Source organism: Harpia harpyja, chromosome 12 (assembly GCF_026419915.1).
Source record: "Harpia harpyja isolate bHarHar1 chromosome 12, bHarHar1 primary haplotype, whole genome shotgun sequence".
Taxonomy (NCBI): Eukaryota; Metazoa; Chordata; class Aves; order Accipitriformes; family Accipitridae; genus Harpia; species Harpia harpyja.
The window spans coordinates 3332624-3360445 of record NC_068951.1 but is presented as its reverse complement, the minus strand read 5'-3'; the positions used below and the strand labels follow the sequence as shown (position 1 = coordinate 3360445).

General features: G+C 36.5%; 1 protein-coding gene across 12 annotated transcripts in view; it reads right to left on the bottom strand.

The window, feature by feature from the left end:
• BCAS3 (BCAS3 microtubule associated cell migration factor) overlaps window positions 1-27822 on the bottom strand; it is a 374723-nt gene that overhangs the window by 212259 nt on the left and 134642 nt on the right. For 10 of the 12 annotated variants that reach the window (XM_052803641.1, XM_052803648.1, XM_052803647.1 and 7 more), the window contains exons 16-20: window positions 22482-22632; window positions 15106-15150; window positions 8214-8338; window positions 7427-7592; window positions 6136-6236 (exon numbers count right to left, since the gene is read on the bottom strand). In XM_052803641.1, the coding sequence (XP_052659601.1) occupies window positions 6136-6236; window positions 7427-7592; window positions 8214-8338; window positions 15106-15150; window positions 22482-22632 (588 nt within the window). The remainder of the gene's footprint in view (window positions 1-6135; window positions 6237-7426; window positions 7593-8213; window positions 8339-15105; window positions 15151-22481; window positions 22633-27822) is intronic. The other 2 variants (XM_052803644.1, XM_052803646.1) reach the window with 1 other exon arrangement.

The following is a 27822-nucleotide window of genomic DNA, read 5'->3' as shown; positions in this document are numbered from 1 at the left end:
CTGCGCCTGGAAAAAGGCTTGCAGACCAGAATGACCAGATTCCTTACTGTGTCTGCTCGGTGTAACTCGTATGGCAGCAGTTTGGCTATGATTACATGCACTGTAGCTTGTTTTTCATAGTATCTGTCTTCATAGCATATAGTCACACAGTTATTTAATACACTTTCCACTCTTACTCTCAGTCCTGCTTTCCACTGCACAATATTCACTAGCTCTACGTGTGGAATTTTTATTTCCATCAATGGAATGTAGGAAAGGAATATAAAATAGGCCATAAAGAACCACAATGTTGCTTAGAGACGAAAGTCTTGCTCAGGGTGCATAGCTTTCATTAGAGGGAGCAGGAAGTGCAAACATGATGTCAGAGTTACAGAGATTATCTGTATAAATTGTGTTATCATTTAGACCAAACAAACAGTGAGGAAAGGCTAACCCCCTCCCTTCGAACACAATGAACAGTTACTAAGTTTGACTTCTAATGAAAGCCATTTTCAGTAAACACAAGATACATACAACAGTTGGTCCAGAAATGAAAATCTGTTGTAACAGCCAAAAGTCAAAGGCAGCTATAAATACAGACCTTAATTTTTTCAAGAATCCCTTAACGAAGTCTATAAAACTGATTATATCTTCAGGCCTAACTCAAGTGCAAATTCTTACTCAGAAATAAGTTAAGAGCCCTGCAAGTATTACTTGGAGACCAGTAGAGGCACCAAGAACGAGAATACAGAGTACTGGTTTGAATCCTAACATCGTGGAATATGAATTACATTGCATTTAGGATAAACAATTAATGAGACAGCAGAAGCCTCAGCTACATGTCCATTTTTCTGAGAGAGAAACAACTTCCAGAAGCGGTCAGAGTGGGATAAAGAAACACTGCATCATTCCTTTTAACACAACAGAAATGGTCTTTGATTATTTAAAAGCCAATTGCAAAGATCTGTCTTCAAAACCTCCTATTGGAGGTTTAATAGCAAAGAGGTGCAAGTACACTTACCAGCAACACTGTAGTAAAGTAGAGACTTTTGTTTTAACAAAATCTATATTTATACGATTACATTTCCTATGGTTGAGGGCAGCTGTAATTAATGGATTTCCCTCCTTCCCCTAATGCAGTCATTTGTCAATTTAAACACAGAATGTCCAATCAATTTTGATGTATTTAGTAAGCAATTTGTCAAAGAGTACTGCATACCAGTTAATATATTAATTCTTGTCATTGGCCTGCTTCTGACAACTGCAGGTCGTCTCCATAAAACTGGTCCTGATGAGCCAAAACTCTTGCCTGGAATGTGAAGGTGCCCTTTCCAGAGCCAGAGGAGAGAAATCGTATCTCATTTTATTCAATACCTTTTTGGGACAGTTTTTGGTCTGATTTCAAATTTTTTTCATTAATGTGTTAATTGTCCACATTTCAGATATTTCAACTACAGTCCATTCCTCCAGTGCAATGAAAAAATGAATTAAAAGAGGAGGGGTACGGAAGAAAGGAAGTGAGAAGTATGAAGTGAGGATGTAAGACTTTCTGCTGTTATGCAAAGTTACCTATTTTCATTGCAATTCCATTATGTACCATGCACATGTCTGTATGAATTCCAACATGCAAAAATGGAAGGTACAGAAGTCAGACAAAGGAAACACAGGTTATGTCAATCTAATATGTAACACTTTGGGTCATGGTAAGAGAAAGAAAAGTATTCAGTAGAAAAAAACCTGAACACAAACAGCAGATTGTCATGGACATGAAAAGCACATCTTAACAGCATGCCTCTAGAGTTTATATTACCAGAAGCATCTTAATTCCTAAGTACTAAACAGCAGGAAGCAAGTAGCATTTAAAGAATAAGTAATGATGAAACTTGGCAATTCTCTGAGGAAAGCCAAGTCCTTTACATTGCAAATTTCTGCAGACACCAGAAACCCTCCTATGTCCGCATGCAGTGCCTCACACAACTCTCCTCCCGCTGTCAGGTCTGCTACGACAGTCTAACTATACCAGGTGACGGTATTTACGTTATAGGAAAACATCTAGGAAGAATAAAATGTGATGTACATTTCCTTCCTATGTTGTGATTAGATTTAGGAGTTGCTCAGAACACAGGCAAATAAAGAGGGAATACTAGAGACACAAGTAAGGTAAAATATTACTTATTAAACCTGAGAAGGGTAGGAGAGAAACACCTAGCACCTGACACCCAGCACTGATGACCTGAGGACTGTAATACATCCAGGGCTTTTGGGGATGAACTCTGACAAAAACAAAACTAAGCCTGAAATCTGCTCTGTCAGAAGGTGAGGAGATTCTCGGGACTGGTTATTTTTACTCTGACCAGCTGCAGAAAGCCTGAAACAGTTAGCAGCAGGACACTGATGCTTCCTGCAGGCCAGCAGGTTGTGGAATTTAACATGCCAGCTCACTTTCAAGCTATGAACTTACAGAAAGGTCCAAAACTCCCTGTCCACTTTCTCACCTCTCTGCACCAGCCAAGCCATGATAAAGCGCTCAGGTAGACACGAACTGCATACTCTGATCCAGGTTTCTGCAGCAGATGTCACACATGACCTCAAAGCAATGAAACAGCTGTGCTAATCCACTTACAAATACCCTTGGGATAAGTCTTGGACACTTGTTGTACAAAAATATTTCTTCAAACAATGGTTCCTTGTTACTTCCGTATTAGCTGTGAACATAACTTTAAAGTTTAGAAATATTAAAAGCTGATCTGTGTGTAAATAACTAAATGCAGTGTTTTTAAAACATTCTCTTTTCATCACAAGAACTCACTGGCCTACTTTATCATTTTCAGAGACTAAGAAAGATTTTGGTCCTGTGTTTTGGCATCAAACTGCATAGTTATGAAAACCTGCACAGGACAGCCCTCCAACCAGACCGCCAGACGTTTCATTGTTCTGTCCGTCTGCTGACAGAGGTACTCTGTGCTAAAAAGCACACTGAGTATTTTTCAATGACCCAGGGGGCAAAGGTCACTTATTATAAATGGATAATGAGACCTAATGCAATGTTCTGAGTGTGGACAAAGAAAGGGTCTATCCATACCCCCTTGTGACTTGGTCATTCAGGCTTTTATTTCCCCTGCACACTTAATGGAGCCAAACAATTGGCAGAAATGCTATACAGAAACTGAGAGAAACTGCTGTATTCTACCTCTGATAGACAGATACAAATAGTGACCCTGAAACGGCGCCAGAATTCCTCTTACCACTAACGTGGCAGACAGATGAAACATTCACCCTAAACCCCTATTTAGCCATTTGCTGGCAATTAAACTTACTGACGGAAGTGATAGCACATCAAACCACAGGCTTCAGCTAATGTCAACCCATTACATTACTGCAGGTAAGCAGAGCCAGATAACTTCATTTTAGCATGTATTTAATAGGGGGAAAGCTAACAGGTGTCTTGGACTCTTTTGTGAGAACCCTGGTTTGACTCCATTTTTTCAGAAACTTCATTGAGTAGCTTCAGATAGAGTAAATCCAGAAGACAAATAAAACGTCAAAGAAGATCAGATATACACAAACATTTCTGTTAATGACATTTTTACTATGCTCTCTGGACTCTCTTTTGTCTTTAGAGTTTATTATTCTATTTTTCTTTACATTCCACACCCATCTTAATGAATTCTTATTACGTGAATTAAAACCTGAATTTAAATTCTTCACTGTAATTCAAATAATACAAATTCATGATTTTGTTGGAATTTAGCTACCACTCATTCTTCTTCCTTTAAAAAGTTTCCCATACAAAAACATTTGAAATGCATAGTATTTGATTTGTTAATGAAATACAGAGTGAACCACATCCATTCCCGATACCAGTATGTGGGATAAATGTGATCTGTGTATATAAGCACTGATGCTCACAGAAAGACTTTTGTTCAGACCATATCTATGCAATACACTGCTTTTAATTTCAACAGAAACTAAAAAGCAGCCAAACTACTTCTACAAAGTGTCCAGAATTCTCCAGACAGCATTCTGTGCTCTTGGACCCATACTGCAATAACTGCACACTACATACAATAATTTTTATATTTATATGCTTGATAGTATGCAAGGGAAATGGCTGAAGCCAATACGGGTGATAAAGACATCCAAAACTAGAGCAGAGAATTGGGGGGGGTGGGAGGAAGGTGGAAGAAATCTGGCCCGAACAGGGGGCAAGCTGCAAGGACTCACAAACACAGGTAGTGTTTGTGAATTAAAGCTAGTTTTGGAGACCTTTTCAAGACTACTCAGTATTGCTGTTTTCCCTGAAGACGCTACATTTAGTAGTCTGGTTAGATAATTCCGCAAAGCAATAGACTTGACAGCCCTAAAGAACCATAAATGAACACAGCAATGGACGGTATCCTTTTATCCTAATGCTTTGTCTTATACAGATAATTTAACTACTAACAGGCCAAGCGGATATATATTAAAGGAAAAGTGCTGGAAAAGGGTCTTAACTCCACCTCCTTGGCAGCAGGAAACAGATTATGTTTTTCCTTGCAAGCATGTCTAGCTAAACATGACTTATTGAAACACTGGAGTTTCTGTGAATGAGCCTGTTTGCCTTTTTTATCTCCTTATCATAAAAGTTATCTAATGTTATCATCAGAAACAGGTGCATAAGCAATGGATAAAAATATAAATATCAAAATGAATTATCAGCAACATAAGCAGACTATGTGGCAGCGGTTACCTTAAACTAAAATATGAAATTAGACCTATATTTTATCGTTAATATCATCTATTAAAGGCTTTGATATAAATTACAAATATATTTGTTGACCTGATTGTAGTCAATGCTTCAAAATATTTTTATGAAAATTTAAGTATAGGCTTGCAAACCTAATTTTAGACATACTTATTTGAAAACAGTGCTCTATATTTATATAGTAAAATACTATACAACCAAAATACATCCTTGCAATGACCTTTTATCTCACAGCAGAACTCACATATCTATAAGTGAAAGTAAAATAACGCAGGAATCTAGCAAAAAATTCTAGCCAAAAGGCACATCTAACACAGTGTTGTGCGCTATTAATTACTTTTTCATCTTCTTTTCTACCTTTTGAATTTTCTTCCTTTTTCTATGCAGCACGGAAGAAGTAAGACCCTAACCTTGTAGGTTGCCACAACATTTTGAGCTCTGAGCGCATGCAACAGATGGACAGGTAGAAGCAACAGATCTAATGTGGTGCCAATGTTGCTTTTACCAGTCACATTCAGACATACTGCCTTTTGGCCCAGATGTCCACTCTCTGCATTTTAAAATGCCTGTGTGACATAACATGCTGGCGTTAGCTGCACTGACAACTGTGCAGAGGGTCTAGTTTCCCCATGAGTACCCTTACATATGCCAAGAGTTGCTCCCTTGTGAAACTTTGACTGTTGTATCACTTTAATCTTGACTACACCCTAGATAAAAGAGACACTTGCTACTCACCGTTAATATTCTTGTCTTTTTTGAATTGTCAAAATAAAAAATAACATGAATACACATTTATGTATAAAAACAATATAAAATACATGGGTTTATATATATATGGTATACATATACCATGTATCCATAGATATAAATATATAAATGTTTCTGAATATGCAATGCCATGCATACCGGCTCCCTGCAAACGATGTGGCTGGACAAGAGACAGGACAAGGCAGGTGGGCAGCCAGCCCTGGAAGCGATGCCAAGGCTCCCAAGGGAAGCAGCTGTCTGAGACTGGCTGGAAGTAGCCCAGCAATCACGAGTTCCAGCAGAGAGGGAAAATGCAGATGCACTTGCTTGTCACTGAGTATTGAATTCACAAGAGGAAATGACTAAAAGCACAAGAAGAAATGAGGTGAAGAAACCCTGAAGACTTGAGGGGATCTAGTGGGTCGCACTTGCAAGACCTGCCAAGCACTCACGTTTTGGCAATATGACAGCCACACAACTTCGATTCATATCAAAAAGAAACTATATTCACTGCTCTACCATTACTAATACAGTTGGTTACATAAAGCCCTGTTCTGGGGTAGAACACGTACTGAAATAAATGCAGGTTGAAAAACCAACTCAGAAAGTCACACTCGGGTTAAAACGTGCACATAAGACAAGACAAAAAGTTGTCAACTACTTACAGCCAGCAAGAAGATACTGGTAGTACTGCACAGCATCTGCAGCCAGGAGCAGTGGATGGTTTGCATTAAATGGTGGTTGGAGTTCATTCCACTGAGGAGTTCTGAGGTAAAACACAAGACTATTAATATTTAAGCTAATACAGAGAATGTAAATCAGTGTTTCTGTCATCACATGTAATTATCTATACAAGCTCACAAAATGTTTGTAATTATTTAAATTAGCTTGTTCAAACACTGCAATACACCACAGGCAGTTGAACAGCAGGACCAAATCGCGCAGATTGTGAGGCAAAGACAATACTTGGTTGTTGACTGCTGCGTGTATTGTGCAAAAAAAGGATGAAGGCGGTTTAGATTAAGTTGGTAAATACGTTTAGGACCATTGTATGTCATGCTGACGTTATATAAACACGCAACTGAAACTGGGGAACATTTTTGTTCTGTTAACTAGCATTGCTTCGATACTGTAAAGTCATTGAGCATTTACAAACTGTGAAAATAAAGCTGTGTAAAGTTATGGACTATTGATCCAATTAGAATTTTCAATTCCATTACAACCTACTCATTTCAACAATAATGGTCTAGAAGTCTGTGTTGTAATTTTAATTAGGGTAGGCCATTCCTAAGTAGCTTGGTAAATCAAGTATTGATCAATCTAGTCCAGCCATAAGCAGCACTAAGGAATACAGGAGCCAAGAAAAATCGATAGAAAAATATTTTAAAACGTCAAAAGCACTGACAACACTTTCTCATCAATTTTTGTTTACTTTCTTCCACATGTCAGGAATAATTTCTTCAACTGTCTTACGAAATGCTACCTTCAGCTACTTACAGGATAACTTGCCTAATTCTTTGCAACGCTTCATCGTGGAAACCTCACTCATGTCTCATGGCAGAATTTTGTACTTTAACACTATTAAAATAATTGTTTCTAGTCCTTACATAAAAAGTTAAATTATAATCTGATCATTTAAAATCCCTAATTGATAAGGATCTCTATTGATCTGTTAACATGTTCATGTAGCTCCACCTCATAGAAGTATTTAAATGGTTAGCTCCCGTTCAGACACGTAAGCACTAACAGAACTACATGAAAAGGTAAGATTGAATTTGCTATTGAGAGTCCTCTCTTTCAATGGAAAACTTTAAGAGTCTTAAAGATAAAGTTTAAGATAAAAATATGGCTGAAAATCATGATGCAGTTCATTCACCCCTTCCAAAAAAAAGAAAAAATAGCTCACGATCATTTTCTGGACAAAAAGACGACGACAAAGTAAAAGGAATGAGCTACCTAACCAAAGTCCAGCTGGCTCTTGGGCATGTCATCATTTCCAAAGGTGTGTCATCACTAATCTTCGGAGCAGTGCTGAGCGGACGTGGTTCCAGTACATGCTCCACCAGGCTACCGTAACAACTGATAATATACAATGACTCCACTACAAACTGTTTTGATTGATCTGTTTGCAAGAAGAAAGAAAATCTTATTGCAATAGCCCAGCAGAAACAGAAAAAAAGTTTACAAGAATAGTAGACTACTTATTCTTTTAAGTCTCTTGCCTTTATATGCTTGCAGTCAAAAATGTGAATTAGAAGTGAAAGGGCTGGAGAGACAAAGAGAAAATTTGTACAAAGCACACAATTTTCCCCTTGTTTAAAGAAACCATGAATACCTCATATAAGAGAAGGTGGAACAGAGCTTCTCACCAAGGTGTGTTCAGGTAATTACACATTGCCAACATATGTCTGTACATTTGCTTTAGCAAAGGTGTCTCACCTTTACCTCACAGCTTTTTCAGCGACACTTCACAAAATATCTCTGGATTGAACTATCAAAGTTTGGTTTTTGTCATTGTATCACAATAAAAGGTCAATGATTTATTTCACTGATTAAAATTTCTTGTAAATTGTCCTATTTACCAAAAGCACCCCAACCACGTTCCCCAAAATCTCCATTGTCACTGAGTTTAAGGAACAAAATCTACAGATAAGCACCATCTGCTCAGAAGTTATCACAAAATGAGAAAATAAATCAGTCAATTTGAATTTAAATGCAAGTCCTATTTTTGTAATATACCAACCTTTTTCTCTTTTCAGGCCTGGATTGTTTGCAAACCATGACCTTGATGATCCAAAGACTGCAGCGACACAAAACTCTCCTCCCACAGACTTACTGGGTGAAATCTGTGGAGCCGGTTTGGATTTGCTTAAAGAAAGAACACAATAAAATTATGAAAGTTAATTCTCAAAAATTAAGATGTCCCTGCTTAATAATCATTCTAAGATATTAATTCAGAAGTGGTGAATATCTGCAGTTCCCATAAGATTTAGCAGGGTTTACAGATGCTTCGTGTTTCTCGATAATAGGTCCCAAATTCCCCTTGATCACTGAACTCATTAACTCAAAGAACAGCACTGGCTCATAATGGAGAGTTAGTTGGACTGTTTAAAAGACCCAATATTGAATATTTGCATTCAATAGAAACAAATTCTGAAGTGAATACAAACATTTGTAAGCGTAAGTCCTTTGGGAATGAAAATATAGTTTCTGGGTCAGTCATTGTAGCTGGTTGATATTTTCTTGCATTTTCAAAAGAAACTTACAAATAATGCTAACATTGACTGCCAATCAGTTATAACTCAGCACACTCCTGATGCCATTGAAACCGCTAGGATATATGGGACATGGGAAAAAGGGTAAGAGGGAACAACATGCAGAGGATACAAGGAAAGGGAAACAATGCATACACTCATGAGCTACATGTTAAAACAAATCAGTAATTATACTGCATAAAAAGAGATTAAGATACATTCTCCTCTGAAACTCCACAATGTGCGTGTAGCAAATACAGTAGCTTATAATTATGTTTTATTGAAACATCATTTAGTGTTCCTCCTTACAGGAATCTGAAGATACATAACATTCTGCTTTGTATAAACTCAAAACTACATTCAGAGCATTGCCCATTTCCTCAATTCATTAAACCAGGATTTTACCCTTTCCTTAAGAGAAAAGCTGTTTGAGAAGTTCACACAGGATTCCTCCTTTTCCGTGTTCCCTTTTTTCCAGTCTTTTTAATTGGATTATTTTGTATTTCTCTCTCTATTTCACTGCTCCCTTCTCTTGCTGCCTCTCCCTCCCTTCCTTTTTTCTTCCATTAATTTCTTGTTCCACAATATATCAGCCTGCGATTACACCATCACATTAACTTGGTCATTTTTAAGTAACGATCTTCAATTCTGAGAAGGGTGTGTGTGCATATATATACATGCAAACAAATTTTTGCAAGTATTATGATGGAATTAAGCAGCAGAAAAATATTTTAACAGCAGAAAGCAATTCAAACGCTATGCATAACTCTAATGGCACTTAATTCATACTACCCTTTTTTTGGTTGATGACAAATTACTTGTATACAAAGTGAAGTGGTTCAACAGAATGAACCAATAGGGATATTAAAGCAAGAACAGATTATGGATCAACATAATGTAAAAATAACATAAGAAAAGCAAGTTAAACCAAAATCATTCTATAAACTCGACTCCTCTAAAACTCCTGCACCTGGCTGCAGAAACTGCACCTGTCCAAAGACCTGCGTCTTGGTCCCTTACAGCTCAGTCCTGATCTCACTGAAATAAATGGCAAAACTCGCACTGATCTCACTCACTTAATCTCCTTCCAACAACTAGCTGTAGTAAGTGATATGCGGAAAATATGGCATATAGTTAAAAACATATAGCCTCCATCATTACTGTCATGCAACTTGAAACATTTAAAATTGCCTTCAGCTTGAACTCACCTAAAGCAGCAAATACTTTTTGTATAGGATACCGGAAATGAGGTCATTTATAAAAATGGGAGAACAGACTAATTGTTTGCACTTGCACTGCATTTTCAGCCAGGTTTCTGAAAGGGATTTACAGAAAGTGTAACTGAGCTTCCCAACACCTTGTGCAGTATTACTCTGCCAGTTTTACAGATAGACTCACTGAAGCACGGAGGGGCTAAGCTACTTGCCATAAATCACACACATGGCCTATAGTCACATGTTTCATTTGGGGGGGGGGGGGGGGGAACCCAAACCCTTTCAAAAGGAATTCCATCTCACTGACCAGAGTGAATGGAAAAATTCAGACAAACCTTCATGGACTTAGATCAGTCCTGAAGCTCTCGTACATGCAGAAGAAGCTAGAACGTCCCAAAAGAGCAATTGCAATTTATAGTCAGTAACTCTGATATTGAACCACCACAAAGCACTTAATATCCAACTGTTAAAACTACAGCCACAGATTACTGGGTCAGAAATCTGTGTTCCCAAAAGTTCCTGGCTATAAATATATTACCTTGCTTGCAGTGGCACTTCATGATCTACATTAGAATATTTAAATTGATATTAACATATTAAGTATTTATTAGCTGTTCAGAAAAATTCAGAATAGATTTCTTCCACTTTGAAATAGTGATCTGTCACAGAAACAGTATTTTTAACCAGTTCTGTAACAAACTATGTATTGATAACTATTTTTAGCTTTCACCTTCCAAATATTCATACACTAATATTCCTTCAGAAATGAAAAGATAAATGTATCCACTAATTAAAGTCTTGTTACTTACTGATCTATACTTCAATCAATAAATGATTGTTTTTTAATATAGAACAAGATTGTTCAGAAGGACAGTGTTACCCATCAATCAATACAAAGTAAACTACGAGTACGGGTATGATTCAGCTGTATTCACTTCCTCTCAGAAACTCTTGGAAAGAGAATCTTTGTACACTGTCCTAATATTCTTAATGTTCTGAATTTTTACTCAACACAATCTGAGGTTATTAAAATAATTTAAAATGGAAAAAAAAATTGGGACCAAATGCTATTTTCAACTACAAACTGAAGTAAACTTCTACAAAGATATAATGACTTCGATTTCTTCAAGCCCTTAAGCAGAACAGAATCTGGTACTCTTAACAATACATTTTTGCAGTGTTCTCCACACTCCACATCAGTTCCAAGACCTATGCTCAACCAAATAACAGATATAAACAACCTTAGAGGAAATGGTCTAAGCTACTTTCTATTTACATCATGTCTTTAAGATGTACATCTTTCAAGGCCTGCATTTAGGTGTTGGTTTCAGTGCCAAAACATTTTCCCTTCAAGAATGATGTTTTGTAGACAGAAAGAGCAGACCTTGTAAAACACGGTTACTCATGTGGTTAAACTTAGTCCTACTAAAAAGTAAAGACAAACAACAACAAAAAATTACTAGTGCATCATATTGGTTTAGACATATTTCTGTGAAAACTGCTGAGATGTCAGCAAGTCTATTCCAAAAACTATTGTAACTAAGGAATCTTTCATTTTACCACCATTTTACTTTATCCCTGAGTTTTCATCAATCCATTCCAACGCAAATTTCTTTCCTTCAGTAAACCTCAAAAGCCCAGTTATTTTCCGTAACAGTAATGCCATTAGAAAAATATATTTTCATGTCATTGTGATATTTTAACAACTTGGAAACTATAAATCCTCATTATTATGTAGATGCAAACACCCTCTCAGCTTTATAAATGATTACAAAACAATAATGTTGAAGGTAGGTGGTGAATGACTTGTTTCTGCTATGAACTCCTGCTCTTTACTTGCTCTTAGCCTGTCAGCACTTCATAAATTATTCCAAGAACTGAAATTAAGGCACGTTTTGCCTCACTTTTAAAAACAGTTAATTTAAAAGAATCTTCCTAATATACTAACTTTCAAAAGATTGTACCATATTTTTACTGAAAGGGGTTGCAATGCAGAAAGGAGTGCAGGTTGTTGGGAATCAACACTAAGAACAAGAAAGTGAAGCTAATGGGACCCAAACATTCACCCTTATAATTTCAATCTTCCACATTAGAAACAATGACACTATATTTAAGACATAGGAGGATAAAAAGGCAGTGTACTTTTTTCCTGTCTGGGTCTACCCAACTGCGTAACTACACCAAGAATTCAATGAGACACAGCAGTATTTTTATCCCAAGTGTATCTGTGCAGAAACCTACAGCAGGAGCGCAACAGAAATAAAAACTCCTTTCAATTACATCCTTCTTGTTCTGCTATAAATTTAATAAGAGCTGTGCCTCAACTGAAGACCATGTTCGTGTCATTTCAGTTACCAACAGTTGACATTCACCTACCCCAGCTGAAGTCAATGACAAAGTCACCTACTAAAAGTCAAGTTAATCCCAAACTCCAGCCAAATACCACAATATATGAGGAAATTTGTGTTGTTGATAATAATTAACTTCTCTAACATCATTTTGGAGGATTATTTCCATTTTAAATGCAGAAGCACTGAGATGTAGATGTATACATGTCCAGTGAAAAACATACCTGAGCATTTTCTACTGAAATGGCACAAAAAGTGATGGGAGCAAACTAAAGAAGAAAATTAAGACATCACTTTGTCAGATCTTAAAAAGAAATGAAGAGACTCAGCAATAGCATGCAAGTTCTTTCATGTTGACAATGCAATAATTAAAAATTAAGAGCTACTGAAACAATTCAGTGCTACCACTTGTTGACTTCTGTAACAAATCAAACTCTGCCATACTCTCTGGAAATGTATTGTGGCAGCTCTTTATAAAAAAAATCAAAACTAATGACAATTTTTTAACTAGTTTTCATTTTCTATTACTGTTTATTTTCTACTTTATGTAAGAAAGATTTAATAAGTTAATACTATTAAAATATTTTGAAAACCATAGGCAACTATGAAAACCAGAGGCTACACAATTCAGCAATGGAGTGTTCCTCAAATAGCTTTATGTCTCATAAAATACTGCTGGCTCTCAAATTTGTCTTTCAGCTCATAGTCAAACAAGTGACATGACTTAAAAAAAAATAAATAAATTGCATATATATGATGTTAAGGAGCTGCTTTACAAATTCAAATATTATCAATCAAATAGTAAGAGCCTGCAAAGATTGAGAATCACATTGGTTTTATGTTCCCAACGAATAGGCTTCAAATACATCAGATTCGTAAAAATAAAAGCACTTATCCACAACTCCACAGTTAAACCCACTGAAACGGAAACATGATTTTTGAAGGTGAAAGTTTTACCTGGACTACATAAGCAGCAACAAAAGTATCAGGAGAAAAATACTGCATGAAATTTGCAATTCACATAAAATTACTGAAAAAGTATATGTCTCAAAATACATAAATTTTAATTAATTTATCATTGTGCCTTAAACAAGAAAACAAAGACATGTTTCCAGTTGTCAAATCATGAATAAATCAAGAAAAAGCAAGAAAAGAAATGCTAGGCTCCTTTACTTGCCAGGCAGTAAGCTGTCAAATCTCCATTCATTTTGTTTACATAATTTTAGGTCTCATTAAGACCTTAATGGAAACAACATGATTTCTTCCCCCACCCAAAGTGTGTTTTTTATCCTAATTTCTCTGTAGGCTAGTAAAGACCATATTTTTTGAGCTAGCACTGGCATTAAACAAACCACAAAAGAGTCTTGTGAAAGACAAGGCAACAATTTTTGAGTCTATTTCATATATTCCCCTCTTTAATCTAGGCCTTTTAATCTTGCCTCAGTCTAAAATAATTTCTGGTTGACAAGCGTCTCTGCTGCTTCATGCAGGGGATGACCGACACATCCATTTGCTAAGACAATCCACTTTCAAAACTCTTCTTCCAGAGCCTTTTCAGTTCTTAGACCACCATCACATGAAATACTTAAGTGCACCATAAACTTCACTTAGAAATGGTTCTTAGGAACACTACTTCAGTAACCAGATATTATCTAGGAATAAGGCAATGTCACCTTCTCTCCTTTAGTGACATATTTAGTGCCTTTGCTTTTCCTGTCTTTGGTATAGCTCCCATATCCCTCCTCATCAGCTGCCCTCAGCCATTCTCTTAAGAAGTCTGTATCGTAACAAAGCTCTTAAGAAGTTCTTTCTGCTGAAGATAGTATTTTGACAGAGACATAAGGGGGTGATATATGTGGAACAAACTTCCAGTAGTAGAAACAAGAGCCACATACAAATACTCTAACAGATACTGATAGACATAGCTAGCAAGTATCCTCAGCTACACTTCAAAAAAAAAGAAAAAAAAAAAACCAACCCACCAACGAAAAAACACCCCAAAAGCCTCCTAGCTGAAAGTTTCTACCATTTCTAAGAAAGGTGTAAGATGTTCAAACTTCTTCCATTCTTGTTGCCTAAAACTTCAACCACCTAACCTCCATCTCATTATAAAAAGGTGACTGGAGGTCACATAGCACTGCATGAATACTGAACCAAGCTCCCAACACAGGGAGACTTGTTACAACTTGTTTTTTCTTCTGTCTGTATTTTTGTAATATGCTGCAATTTTACATATTAAAATGAAAACGCCTTATTATTTCAAATATCCTGATTTTAATGGAACTGTAGTTTATTTTTTTTTTCCTCAAGTGTGATAAGCTTTTGTTTTTTCTCCAGTGCCTATTTTACCTGCTTCATCTCTCCTACTGCAGGGCTTCACTGTCTACTCACTGCTAATCTGGCTTGTTTTTGAGACATCATCATCAATTTTTTCTGTCTGTAAACAACTTAATGCTACAATAATAAAAGAAGCTATCTAGAAAAAAGAGAGGCTTGTTTTGGAAAGATATTGTGAACATTCTTGCCCACTGGGAAATAATTTATTTTTTCAACTTCTCTGCTACTTAAAAATTAAATGCCCTCTCAAAGGTAAAAAAAAAAAAAAAAAAGTGAATGCATTTCTTTGACAATGCTGGATAGTGAACACACATCCATAGTTTAAAAGTGAAATTATGCAGTGCTACCACCTATGGATCAGCCATGCAAGTAAACAAATAAAAAAAAAATTAATCCAAAATTAAAAAGTCTAAGCACAGAGTTATTTTCAGTGAGGACAGCAAATGAATTATAGGCATGCTGGGTTTGAACTGGGAACTCACCATGGAGCTTTTATGGAAAAACATCCTGCTCCAAACAGGTAAGGTCTTCACGTAAAGGGGAAAAATGCACAGAAATTAGATGAAAACTCAATTACCAACAAGTACACTGTATATCATGCTATTAAGATTTATGCAGAAGGTAAACAAAATAATTTTTTTATAACCATTCATGATGCCCTGAAAGACATGTAGACCTCTAAGGTAACCAGCATGCTGACACTCACAAACATAACTGCTCACGTGAACAGTCCCACTGACAACGCAACCACCCGCAGAAGCAGGAGCTGACAGGGTAGGCTCTTCATGCACAACTGCTGTGACAAACATAATACATCACCTGCAAGCAGGCTTTAACGTTATAATTCAAGTTAGACACAGGTTAGGTCTCCTTCCTGAAATCTCCTGACAAATCTGAGGCAAAAGCAGTCAAGAGCCTTAAACAGACTTTAAAGTCAAAACTACTAGGAAAAATAAGTTAGCATCAAAGGCAACAAATATGTGGGTGTTTTCCATGAAACACTGCAGGTCTGAGCGGCACAGTTTTACAAATTTACTGAAAAGAGGCGAGTCCTAAGCAATGACAACGACAGGTCCAAGCACAACGTTTCAGAGTAAATTACTCAGCCCTTTTCCTAGGATAGAAACACACCATTAAATTCAAAATCTTTAGCAACTGTATGACACAGCAATCTTATTCCCCCACTTAAAAGCTTGCATGGAATGCAGGAAAGAGAACCCTAACTTATTTCAAATGTATTTAATGTTAAAAATCACCTGATATAGTGCTTAAAGTTTTTGGCCACTCAATAATTTATCTACACCATGATTTTATTTTATTTTTTGTTCAAGTATTTTGCACAGTGTACAAAGTGGTACCACACACCATTAATTTTAGTGCATTTTTAATGGATATTTCGCTTGTTCTTTACATCACCCTTGAAAAAGCCATCACCGTACTGACATTTGCATAAAATCTGAAAACGAGGAACAGGAGGTAAATTTAGAGCTACTCACACGCTCAAGGCTTCTTTGATTCTCATTTGGGATGTAACATCATCCACAAAATTGCCAAATAATTGATTTTGTAAATGCCAATGTGTCATTTTTCTTTTTATACTCTGACTCAGCAATAAATTCTGGCTAGTTGAAACAAGTGAAATATTTTCAGGCAATGAACTAACAGAAAAGGTCTATCATAGAAAGATGTATAAAGCAATCTGCCATATGCCTACACAATTAAAAGGATACCAGCCTGATAAAAAAGAATTCTGTGAACTGAATTTGACATGAGCACAACATCAATGAATGAAGACGTCCTCTTAAAAAACTATTTAGGTGAAGGTACAAACCCAAGACGTATATGCTTTGACATGCAAAGATGCAAAAATCCAATAAAGAACAGAATATTGCAGAAAAAAAACCGCTATTTTTTTGTTAGTAACATAGGCCAAAAAACATATTGAAGATCTTTTGAACTCTGTATAACGGACTAGCCTTTAGCTGTCTGTATTTAAATAAATGTTTGGTTAACACTTTGAGGGAGAGCGTTCATTTGGTAGAACCAGCTGCCTTTCTAGACATAATATATCATCTTTGAATAGTGATAAAACCCAATTAAATTGTATGAACCGTATGAATTGTATGATCTCCTATACAGTCAACACATTCAGTCCCTGAGTCGAAGACCATTCTAATGGCTCAACAGAAAATTAGCGCAGCACTATTGCACTTTCCATTAAATATTTAATGGAAAGCTAAGTCTTCTGCATAACCCATAGCCAATACAAATTAAAACCTATAACGTATCTAGTGTAAATTTGAACAGTCACTGGAGAGTGGTCGAATCTGACTGGGAGCTTAGAATTTCTAAATTATGACCCTGGACGTTTTGGCAAGTTGTTTTTTTTCCTCTCTGCCTCAGTTTCTCTGTCTGCAAAAAGCAGACAAATGACATTTAGCTGAGCTCATCAGAACAATTTAGAAGATGATAACATAGGCGCTTTTTTTTTTTTGCAAAACATACTATGTTGGCCCAATTATACTTGCAAATTAACAAATTCTCTCTATTTTAATTACACATTGACCCAGGTGGATACATGCTTCAATGGAAGGTTTTGTTTGTTTTTAACATGGATACAAAATCTTGTATCATGAAGAAAATGTAATTACACTTCCAAAGACTACAGTAAAGTCTTAATAAAAAGCCTTAAGTATGAGAGAGACAACTTAGCATTTACTTTCTGTTCACGAGACCTAATTTCTTTTAAGATGACCATTGTTTTTCTTATGATATTTATATAAGCAATTGTTTTTCACTATTTCCTTCACATAATATGGATGGTATGCTAATTGAGAGAGACAGAGAGAGAGAATGTACAAATTACAGGATAACCCAACCTTGAAAAGACAGCACCAGATGGCTACACTCGGTGACAGTAACAGAGCAATGCCAAGGCAGAAAACTCACTGAGGTTCCCTGTTCTCATAGCTAGTGAGAAATTCCAAAGGAAAATCATGGAATGAAGATGATTTATGATTCAAAATTCCAACAGAATTTTCTTAATTTCTTACCCGATTCTGAGTTTTAGCAAATTGAAAACTGAAACATTCTTTGATTTTGTGTTATCATGTTTAATAAAAACTATTTAAGCTTTTAATAAGTTGTACAATACCCACTTATTCTAAACCTCACCGCTATATGCTGCCATAGCCAAAATCCTTTCATAGTGACATCTGAACAAAATTTAGTGCAAATAACTGTATTTCATATCAATTACAAATCATTACAGTAGTTGCTTTATTACCCAAAATGTATTTGTAAAAACTAAAGGTGAAATAAAACACATCTGAGAAATGTGCCAGAAAGACAATGTCTGGTTTGAGCATGCAGGATAGCTGACCTACTGTACTAAATTCTTTAGCTTTAGTTTTTAATTTTTTTCTTGACTTTTTTTCATTACTTTTTCCTACTTAATTGTATCATGACATCATGACTTTGTACTCCTTATTTTTGTTTCCTTCAGCAGTAGAACCTGGGATAAGTTAAGCTCTCCGAGTCAAAATAAAACAAACGGATATCAGTGATTTTCAGTACATATAAGCAAATGAGAAACACTAAAATGATAAAATTGCATCAGACACTTTACCTACTTTTACCCGTCCTTATTGGAGGTGGAATGAGGGATGAGATGAAGAACGGATAGAATTTCATGTTTAAAAACACACTACTTAAATCCTTTGGATGGCAAAAAGTAACGTTTATTTCTTTTCCTGTAAGGTACATGGGATGTCTCTGTTTTGGCAAGACCCAACTAATGCAGCTTACATCCTGGTTTTTCACTAAAGCTGTAATGAATTTGAGAATGAAGTATGATACAAATATAATGACCATATCCCTTGAGAAAGTTAAAACAAATGCTGCTGTCAGAGAAGCCAACTTTTACAATACTTTTTCTTTTGGGGCAATTATTGTATCTTTTATTTCCCTCCTTCCCATTACTGCTCATCTGTGTCCCCACATTCTTACAAACTGGAAACTAACTACGACTCATTCCACAAACACAAGGAACGCTTATAAAGCTATGGTAAAGCACAAAGCTGTCTTCTAACTTATTCTGATTCACTGCCTTTTATAGACAAGCATGAGATGGATCATACAGTTCTTCCCCTTTCAAATCTATAAGCTCTTTGTAAATGAGCAATGAATTAACCCATTCACCAGACTTGAGAAGGAATTCAGCATTGCTATTAACATCTTGAGAGGGAAACTGAGGCACAGATACATAAAGACTTATTAAATCTAGCTCTTTTACTGTCTTACATCCCCCTAATCTTTAAAACATAAGATGCTTCCTTACTCATTAGTGTTAGAGCCCCTTTGGGAAAACCTATCTGCTCCTCAGAATGTGCTGACAGTACAAACTACAGGAAAGCGAGTCAATGGGATGACAAAATATAGGGACAAAAATTAAGTGCTTCACGAAGGTGCGGAAATTACAATGAGAGACTTGGAAAAGCAAGGGAAGAAACAGAGGGCAGGGAACAAGGAAATGATAGTGATGGCAAGAAGGGAGGTAATGCTCTGAGATACTTAGTGCTGAGAATGTAAATTGTATTCAGAATAAGAGACTTTAATGACTGATCAGAAAATGTTCCAAAATCTATGAGTTTGCATGAAAAAAAAAAAGCAAGCATCTGTGATGAACAGCGCAGTAATGACACAACTCCAGATTCTGGTCTTTCATTCCCATAGGGCTACAGCGAACACTTTTAAAAAATTTACTGCCATTCCATCTGTCAAGTAAAATGACATGCTTTGCAGCTCTGCTTCAGACAGATGATATTAAGAGCACCGATCAGTCCTTTCAGTACCCGAAAAATATTTTGCTGTCCTGGATACTAGCAGAAAAAAACCCAACTTGATTTTTTGGTTAATAAAACCTGCAAAATTTAATTAAGATGTATAGTATTACAGCAGCTTTTCAGACATTAAAAGCAAATAAACCAGACAAATCCAGAATTGCTAATTATATGGTATTCTTTTAGTCTTGCCTTTTACAAACGTACTGCAACAGATTAAATTTTTAATTCTTTAAAAGTAGCAACAACAGAAAAGAAATCTGCTTTGAGGGCCACTGAACAGCGACTGTAAAATCCAACTGATAGTGAGTTCATCTCCTTTTCTGATCACTGCACAATCACAAGGTTAAGCAGCTGCTCCCAAAGAAGAGCCTTGTTTCCTCGGAGCAGTGCTTAAAGGTGCTGACCATGTAGGTGTAAATACATCTGTCTTTTGCCATTTGCAGTAATACATGCCTCCTACACTTCTCAGAGCGAGGCAGATGGTCCCTGTCCTGTCTAAATATTACACTGTACAGACTTACATTGCTATGTGTTTCTAGAAATATGAGGGCAGATGTTAAATATGTTAAACACACGCTTTGCCCCCTGGAGGTTTAAGTTAAGGCTGCTGTCTCAATTTGGTCATTTTAGGCATGCCAGGCTTCTTGGATCCTAGGCATTCCTCTTAAATCCCTGCTTTATAAATACAGCTTTCCATGTTAATTTTGTGTACTTTCATCAAATATTTTGGATGCAGAACAAATGAAGGAAGCTCTCAGCTTAGCATTACACATCTACACAGGCTTCACTGAAAATCATGATCCTCATTCATGAAAACTCTATTTACACAGCAGGGTATTTCCCATGACTGTTCCCCCCCCCCCCCCCACCTAAATCTCACTGAATATTTTAAATTTAATTAGTTCAAAAATTACAGAAAATATTAGGACTGGGACAGTTTGTGAATAGTAAAATTTACTTAAAGAAAACTATGAATATGGACACTCTCTGAACATGTTTAAGATACTTAAGAATAGAACATTAAATAAAATAATGCAGACTTATTACATTTGCAACAGTTGTAGAAAAGTTTGCTGGTATCACCACAGCATTAAGGAAACAGCCTTTGTAAAGGCCACTCCATGAATTACTATTGTAAACCAAGTACTTTTTTTCAAATCGTCATCCTCACCATTGCTCCTATCCCCCTACCTTCCCCCGGCAGACCCTCAGATGGCTTTTTATTTTCTTTCTATGTCTTGTCCCACCTAGTTCTAAGTGTCTATTCCATTTCTAGGAGTCTACCAACAGAGCCCAGAATTACGTTTCTGTCCTTCTCTGACTGTACTTTTCAAGTCACCTGTTTGGTATTTTCCCTCTTTGAGGAACTGTAACGTCCCGCTTATCTCCATTCACACCAACCTCTCTCTGATCCTGCCTCCCTTCCTGTCCTCATCCAAGATCAGACCTTTCCATACTTTCAAAATTCACCTGACTGCTAGCACAATCTTCTTCCCCTTGCCTATGTTTAAACTGTAAGCAGGAAAAAAAAAAAGCAAAAATAAGCAACTGAAATGTATGTGTGGAAGAAGTTAAACCACAACATTACCCTCATACTGTTACTTTACTGTTTCCTAAGTTCCATCTACAATTATCTATGAAGTTCAGGAACTTATCTGCAAACAGCCTCTGTGCTTAGGACAATCGCATGTTCATAGTTCACAATTTAGCTCAACAAGCCTAATGAAATTCCTGTTTACAGCAGCAAAAGCAGGACTGGATTGTTAGATAGACATGTATATAGATACACATGTATATATGTGAATACATATGTAAGCTTCAGAACATCATCATGCATACTTAGTGCGCTAAACAAAACAATAAGAGATTTTACACGATGTCCTGAACACTCAAGCACAGAATAAGGGAATTAGGCAGGGAGAGAGGGAATATCCATGAGCTCTTGCCTGAAAAATAATTCCTGGTTCATGAAACACAAGGTAAAATTCACCTCATTGTTGGGGTTTGAGCAAGAAACCACTGAAGCAAGCAAGACAGCGCCTGCACCCATTTGCCAAAATGCAGGAAAAGGTTATGAACCTGTAGGACTCTCAACTGTTTTGTCCAACCACATGCCATACTCAATCTATTTTGCTTAAAAATAGAAAAGCCATCTGTAAATTAATGGATCAAGCAGACATTTAACTAGAAAATATTCAGGGATTTGAACAACCAAAAAGTGGGGGGGGGATCGCCCATTAGCTTTATGTATTAATTGCAAAAAACGAAGATTTGAAATTTAGCAAGAGAAAAATATGAACCATTGAACAGTATCCATTAACTTAAAATTGTTACAGTTTATGAAGCTCACAAAATCTTCTTAGTTATTATAACATACATATATTTAGTAGAGCTTTTCACAACAAATATTTTGAAGTGCTTTATCATGGCACAGTAAAAAGTACCAAAGTGCAGCTGGCTCCAGAATGAAAGTCCACACGTGAATTTCATAGTACAGAACAGTCACTTCAGAGGAAAAATAAAGGTCAAGAAAACAGCAGGATAAAGTTTTGTCTTTATGCTCAACCTGGCTTACTGTCTTTCCATTTCTGATAGTCAAAAATCATTTCTGCTTGAAAAGTTTGGAAAGCAAAATAAACAAACTTAAAAAAAAAAAAAGTAAAACCGTAACTTATTCTGATTGAATACAGCTCTGCTTATGTTTCATACCAATTCCTGGTGTGAAACTTCTCCTGATGTCAGCTTGCAGTATTTCCCATATGGTAGACTGTAAGAAAATGATCCACCCAAATGAATACTCCTGAATTTTTAGAGATTTGTTTTCAGGTTTTGATTACTTATCTTACGCTGGTTTTCTTTTCTTGTCTCCTCCTCCCCCACCCCCCTTCCGTTGCTGTTAAATTACATACACTGAAATTAAAATAAGGAATAAAACTAAGTATCACTAGTAACAACTTATTTTCATATTAATTATAAATAACAACGTTAAGAAAGGTTTGTGCAAATACACTTACCCAGTGCGTTTGGTGATGGTCCCTAATGTCATTGGCTGTTTGATTTGAGCAAGAGGCAACACCACAGTCAAACTTGGAAGAGGCAGGAGTCGAGGGTTCCCAGGATTATTGTTTGTGAAGTTATTGTAAGTGTCTTGGCTATTCAATTTACCTTGATGGGATAGAGACGTAATAAAACACATTATTGGATTTTTTTCTTCATTTATAATTTCTAACAACTGTGTGAAATAAGCCATTGCCAAAAAAAGAAAAAAGCGAAAAAGAAATAATGAGCTCCTATTGTAAGCAAAAATGTATCTTAAAAAGTCATCTTCATTTCAGGTAAAAAATGAATGACAGTGGAAGCAGCAAATATTTATTTTTATATATGTGGATAATGTCCCCTTCCATGGAAGGGAAATTATTCCTGCTGCTGCTGCTTGCCAGACAGTTTTGTTCACCAAAAAGTTTTCAAGTTTGATTTGAAGAACAAGCTCTGGATTCCAATTCTCTATTAAAAAAAAAAAAACAACAAAAAACCTGGAAGGGAATTATATTCCTAAAGTACCACATACAGTATTGGTAATTGAAATGGTCGCTTTTGTTGTCTCTATGGATAAAGACACCCATAACAGTAATCTGCTGAACTAAGATGGGAGGAAAATAACAAGTAACTATATAAAATAAAGCCATGCCAAACTGGATGTAAAAATCAAGAAAGTATCAAAAAAGTAACAGACTTCATTCAAAAGAAGAAGAAGAAGAAGAAGAAGAAGAAGAAGAAGAAGAAGAAGAAAACAAAACCATAGGTACTTAAAAAAGGAAGGGGAAAACATAAAAAAATCCCAACAACCCTAAATTTAGCTTGTTTCAAAGAGGTCTGTGCTGGATATACGCCCAGTTTAGATACGCTTTCTTACTTTCTGTATCATTCTGTAGTCACAACCTTTCATTCTTCAGTTAGAAAAGGAAACTAGCTACAAATTTCATGGACAGTAAAGAAAGAAATGTGAAGAAACCAAAGAAAGAAGTTAAACAAAAAAGGGGCCAGTCTGTTTATAACAGAATCAAAAGTACTTTAAATAGACAAGCAACCATGAATTAAAAGGTTTAGATCATTAACTTGTTTTTCTGTGTTCCTATAATGCTGTGAAATGCTGGCTTTGTTCTTAATCAAAAGGGAGCCATATTGGGAATTAGGTTCCTAAACAACCGATGCATTCTACATAGATATTATACAAATCCCAGGCCAAATCCATACAATCTGACTGAAGAGCAGCCACCTTTTTTCAAGGAAGAAAAACAGCACAGAAAAGGGTTTCTCACAGGAAGCTGCCTGAAAAGCTTTAATGGTACTTCAGATGGATTGAAAATAGGAAAAGGAAGGCAGAAAAATCTTAATGAATGTCTCATCATCCTAAAGACACTCAATGCTTCCTTTACCCTTCTTTTAATACTATATAACTGTAAGCTTAGGGGGTTTATTTGTTTTTTCTACAAAGTCCATAGACCTCTGCATCTTAGAAAAGCACAATAACAAAAATGATGAAATTACAAAGTGTATTTTGTGTTAAGTATCTGGCCTGAACATTGGTCAATACATTTTAAGAGAAATAGCAAGGCTTTAATGAATAACAAGCCTATTGAAGTCTCAGAGAGCAGATTTCATTAATAGCAATTTTCCTGCATCAACTTGGAATAAAAAAAACAGGAAAGGGGGGGGGGACGACGACCCCAAAACCAGCTTAGTTTTAAATTAAGACTGAGATGCAATTAATTTTTTTTAAGATTAGTTTCATAATGCATTCTTGGTTCTCGTGGAAAGGAGTATGAATAGTTTTCTGCTTTATTGTCTAATTAGTTACTGTTGCACGTAATCAAGGCCTCTGAAAGTGTTTCACTCTCCTATATTCACCATGAGCAACTGCATGCTACCCAGCAAACAGCGACAGTATCTACAGAGGGGGCTCCAAATGTCTGTAATTTGTTTTCTTTTACTTGTTAGGAATATAATGATTAACTATGAACTACTGAACCAAATGACTGGGTTGTAACAGTCCTCTCTCTCTCAAGCCACATTTAATTACTCAGTGCCCTCCGCTCCCAACATCATGTAGTTTTCCATATGCAAAACCTTCAGTTGATTCAATAGGATATTTGCATGCAGAGAAATGAGGCATTTACAGATGTCCTTCCTACACAGGGATGAGCTTTTTTATTTTCATACAAGTGGAGGAATCCCAAGGCAGTTAAGGATACTCAGAAAACTGCAGGATTAAGTCATCCCTTAGGAGTTTTTTACTAATTGTAGCAACAACATCTTACAAAGTTTTAGGCTCACACATAAGAAAACACAAAGTAAACAAAAAAATTAGTAAACTACACAGAGAGAACTGAAACCATGTAAAAGAGATGCTGAATGGGACCAAAATCTAAGATGTTCTTCTTGAAAAAAAATACTCAGAGGTCAAGCATTTCATTTTTAAATGTATAGCTTAATCTGATGTACACAAACATCAATAAAAAATTAACTAAAACAGAGCTCATAATGCACAGCACTTCACAGCACAAACAAAAAAAATGCTACGACATTCATTGTCAGCTACGACAAATGGAAAAGCTGTGAATACCCAACGTATATCCCAATAACTACTGCCTGCCAATCTAAATTTTCTGCAGCAACATTCAGTTGCTTAACTGCAAATAAATGTAATTAATAAGTGATACAAGTCAAAAATTAGAAGTTGGAATGCTACAAAAAGGAGACAAATTATTTCTCACAGTAAAGTTTTTCTTGAAAATCTGACTACAATAATATTAAGATGGTGTAGATGAGTCACATTAAAGAAAATTGTGCTTAATAGAAAGAGTAAAAATATTTACTTTCGTTTACACTAAATTATTTTTAGCTATTTTTATGATGGAAATGTTCTATACAGTTATATCTTCATTGTACGTTGCCTCAGACCTATCAGGGAAGTACATGCTTGTCGTCTTAACTGCATAGCCCTGGGGATCCAGTAAATGCACTCATATGACTAGGGCTGTTCCTTTCCTAAGCATTCAGCAGAAGCTGTATTGTGCATTCTGAATTTCATTGGAACAAAACAGTATCACACATTATGTTTAATAAATCATTTTAAACCCCCATAATTTTATGGCATGCTCTTGTACCCATCGAGAAATTTGACAAAGTCACCCTCCGTTCCTCCGGCCCTTTGAAGTAGGAAACTCCTCCTGCAGTAAACAGGAGTTGCGTGTGCACAGGACTGCCGTATCAGGCCAAAAGAGCACAAAGAATGCAGTCAAGCATCAACATTATTTCTACAGCTCAAGCAGTTGTTGATTCACTGTCAAAGGACAAGCAACAAATAAGCCAAAGTTTAAGTCCGCTAGAAATATCAAACATTTTTCATACAGCAGAATCCTGTACTCAAGTTACCTTGCCACGTGTGGACAGTATATATTCATTCCTATAAGGAAATAATGTGTATTAATACAGAATAAACCCCTGGAATTATAGCCTCAATAGAGTAGCTTCAATTAGCACTGACAATTTAACTTTAAATGCAAACTTGGTTGTATACTGACAGCTACACACAAATCACATCCTATTGACTATTCAAGGAATACTTTCTATTACAATTAATTTAGAGAAAATTAACCGTCATTTCATGGCAAACATGCCCTGTCAAAAAACAGTCTGAACATTTCCAGCAGAGCATCCTGAGCGATGAGGCACTTTCCCTTGGTAATCACCCAGAGCGTGAGCTTAACAGCCCTCAGGACCCTGTGCAAGGCAAGTCCTTTTGGTCAAGTATTTGTCTTTCCGCAGGCTGCCACGAAAGAGATTTTCAGATGACAGTTCAAGAGCTGTGCACAGAACACATTAAAGCCAGTTTAGGCTGAAGTTTATTTTCCCCCATATGCATCCTCCCATTTGCCTGCACTCCCTCTCCAGCTTGGGCCACAGCTCAGGATGCACATGAAAGGAAGCACTTGCATTATTTTCACTCAAACATTACAGACTCAAGGTCCAAATTCCTTATCACAACTAAACCCAACTCAAAAAAATCCCCACAGTTAATCTTAATTCAGCCTTTTAGATTTCCATTGGGGAAAAAATAAAAGAAAAAAAAAGTCTTATGTCTCTATTTAAGCTGCTGGTAAATCTCTTATTAATTTTACTAAGGGACTTGCAAAAAGCCAAGGATGTCGTGGCTCTGGTAGTCTGACAGGAGAACTTTATTTACAAGTGCAGCATTAGCTTGGATAAAGGTTGCCTACTGAAACACGGAAAATATGATCAGTTCTGCCTTCGTACCTGTCTGCTGAAAGTCTGCAACAAAACCGCCATCATATCATTCACCCAAAACCTGAGCCACACTTTTCCAGACATTTTATTCCACAAATACTCAAAGGAAAAATGGATTAAGTTGAGGATAAAAGTGAAGAAAGAAAACAACAATGGGCTTTGTTGTCAGACGGAGGGAGCGGCTGCCGTGCCGGCCTGGCTGGGGTGTATTCCCAAGCCAGCCATCATTAACGGACTCACTTCCACCGAGGAAAAAAACGAGGAGGCCTGAAAGTGCCGGACAAAAGAAATCCCAGCAGACAAAGAAAAAACAAATTAAAAGCACCATTATAAAACACAGATGCTATAAGGAAAATAAACTTCACAAGATTTACTGGTTTTTGACAAAGCTGGACATCTGTGGAAAAGACATCAGGAGCAGCTCCCAGGTACAGCCCGGCCGGGCCGGGCTTGGGTCCCTGCTGCTTCGCCCTCGCCTCCTCATCACAGCCCAGGGCCAGCGACCCAGCTGCAACGCCTCCCGCTTTATAGCTACACGGAAGAGTCACTCTCCACTATCCATGTACCTTCGCCATTGCAATGTTAAGTTATTGACAGCTACAATTCTTGTTTACCATTATTTTATTTACAATCATCATTAAACCTATAAAATACTCTTAAGGCCTGAATGTGAGATTTAAACATTTGATTAAATCACACTTTTCTAAGTTTTCAAAGTATACTTTTGGATATGAAAGGAAAGCTACACCCAGGGGAAAACGTACTAGACTTGCGAGCTTGTAACACCGTATAAAAAGCATTCAATCAACTGAAAGCAATTAATACAGTACACTTGTCCTCTTCTGATCAACTAAGAGCCTTGATGAATTCAGGCCAGATTTCAAATTGGTCAGCATTTGAACGGAGTACTTCAGGGCACTACTGTCAGAGATCATCTTTGAGGACAGAGAAAGAAAAACATCCTGATTTTTGCAGCTACTAACAACATAAATATACATCAAAATGCAGCACGGCAGATATATTCCCGCCAGCCCCAAGGAGCTCATC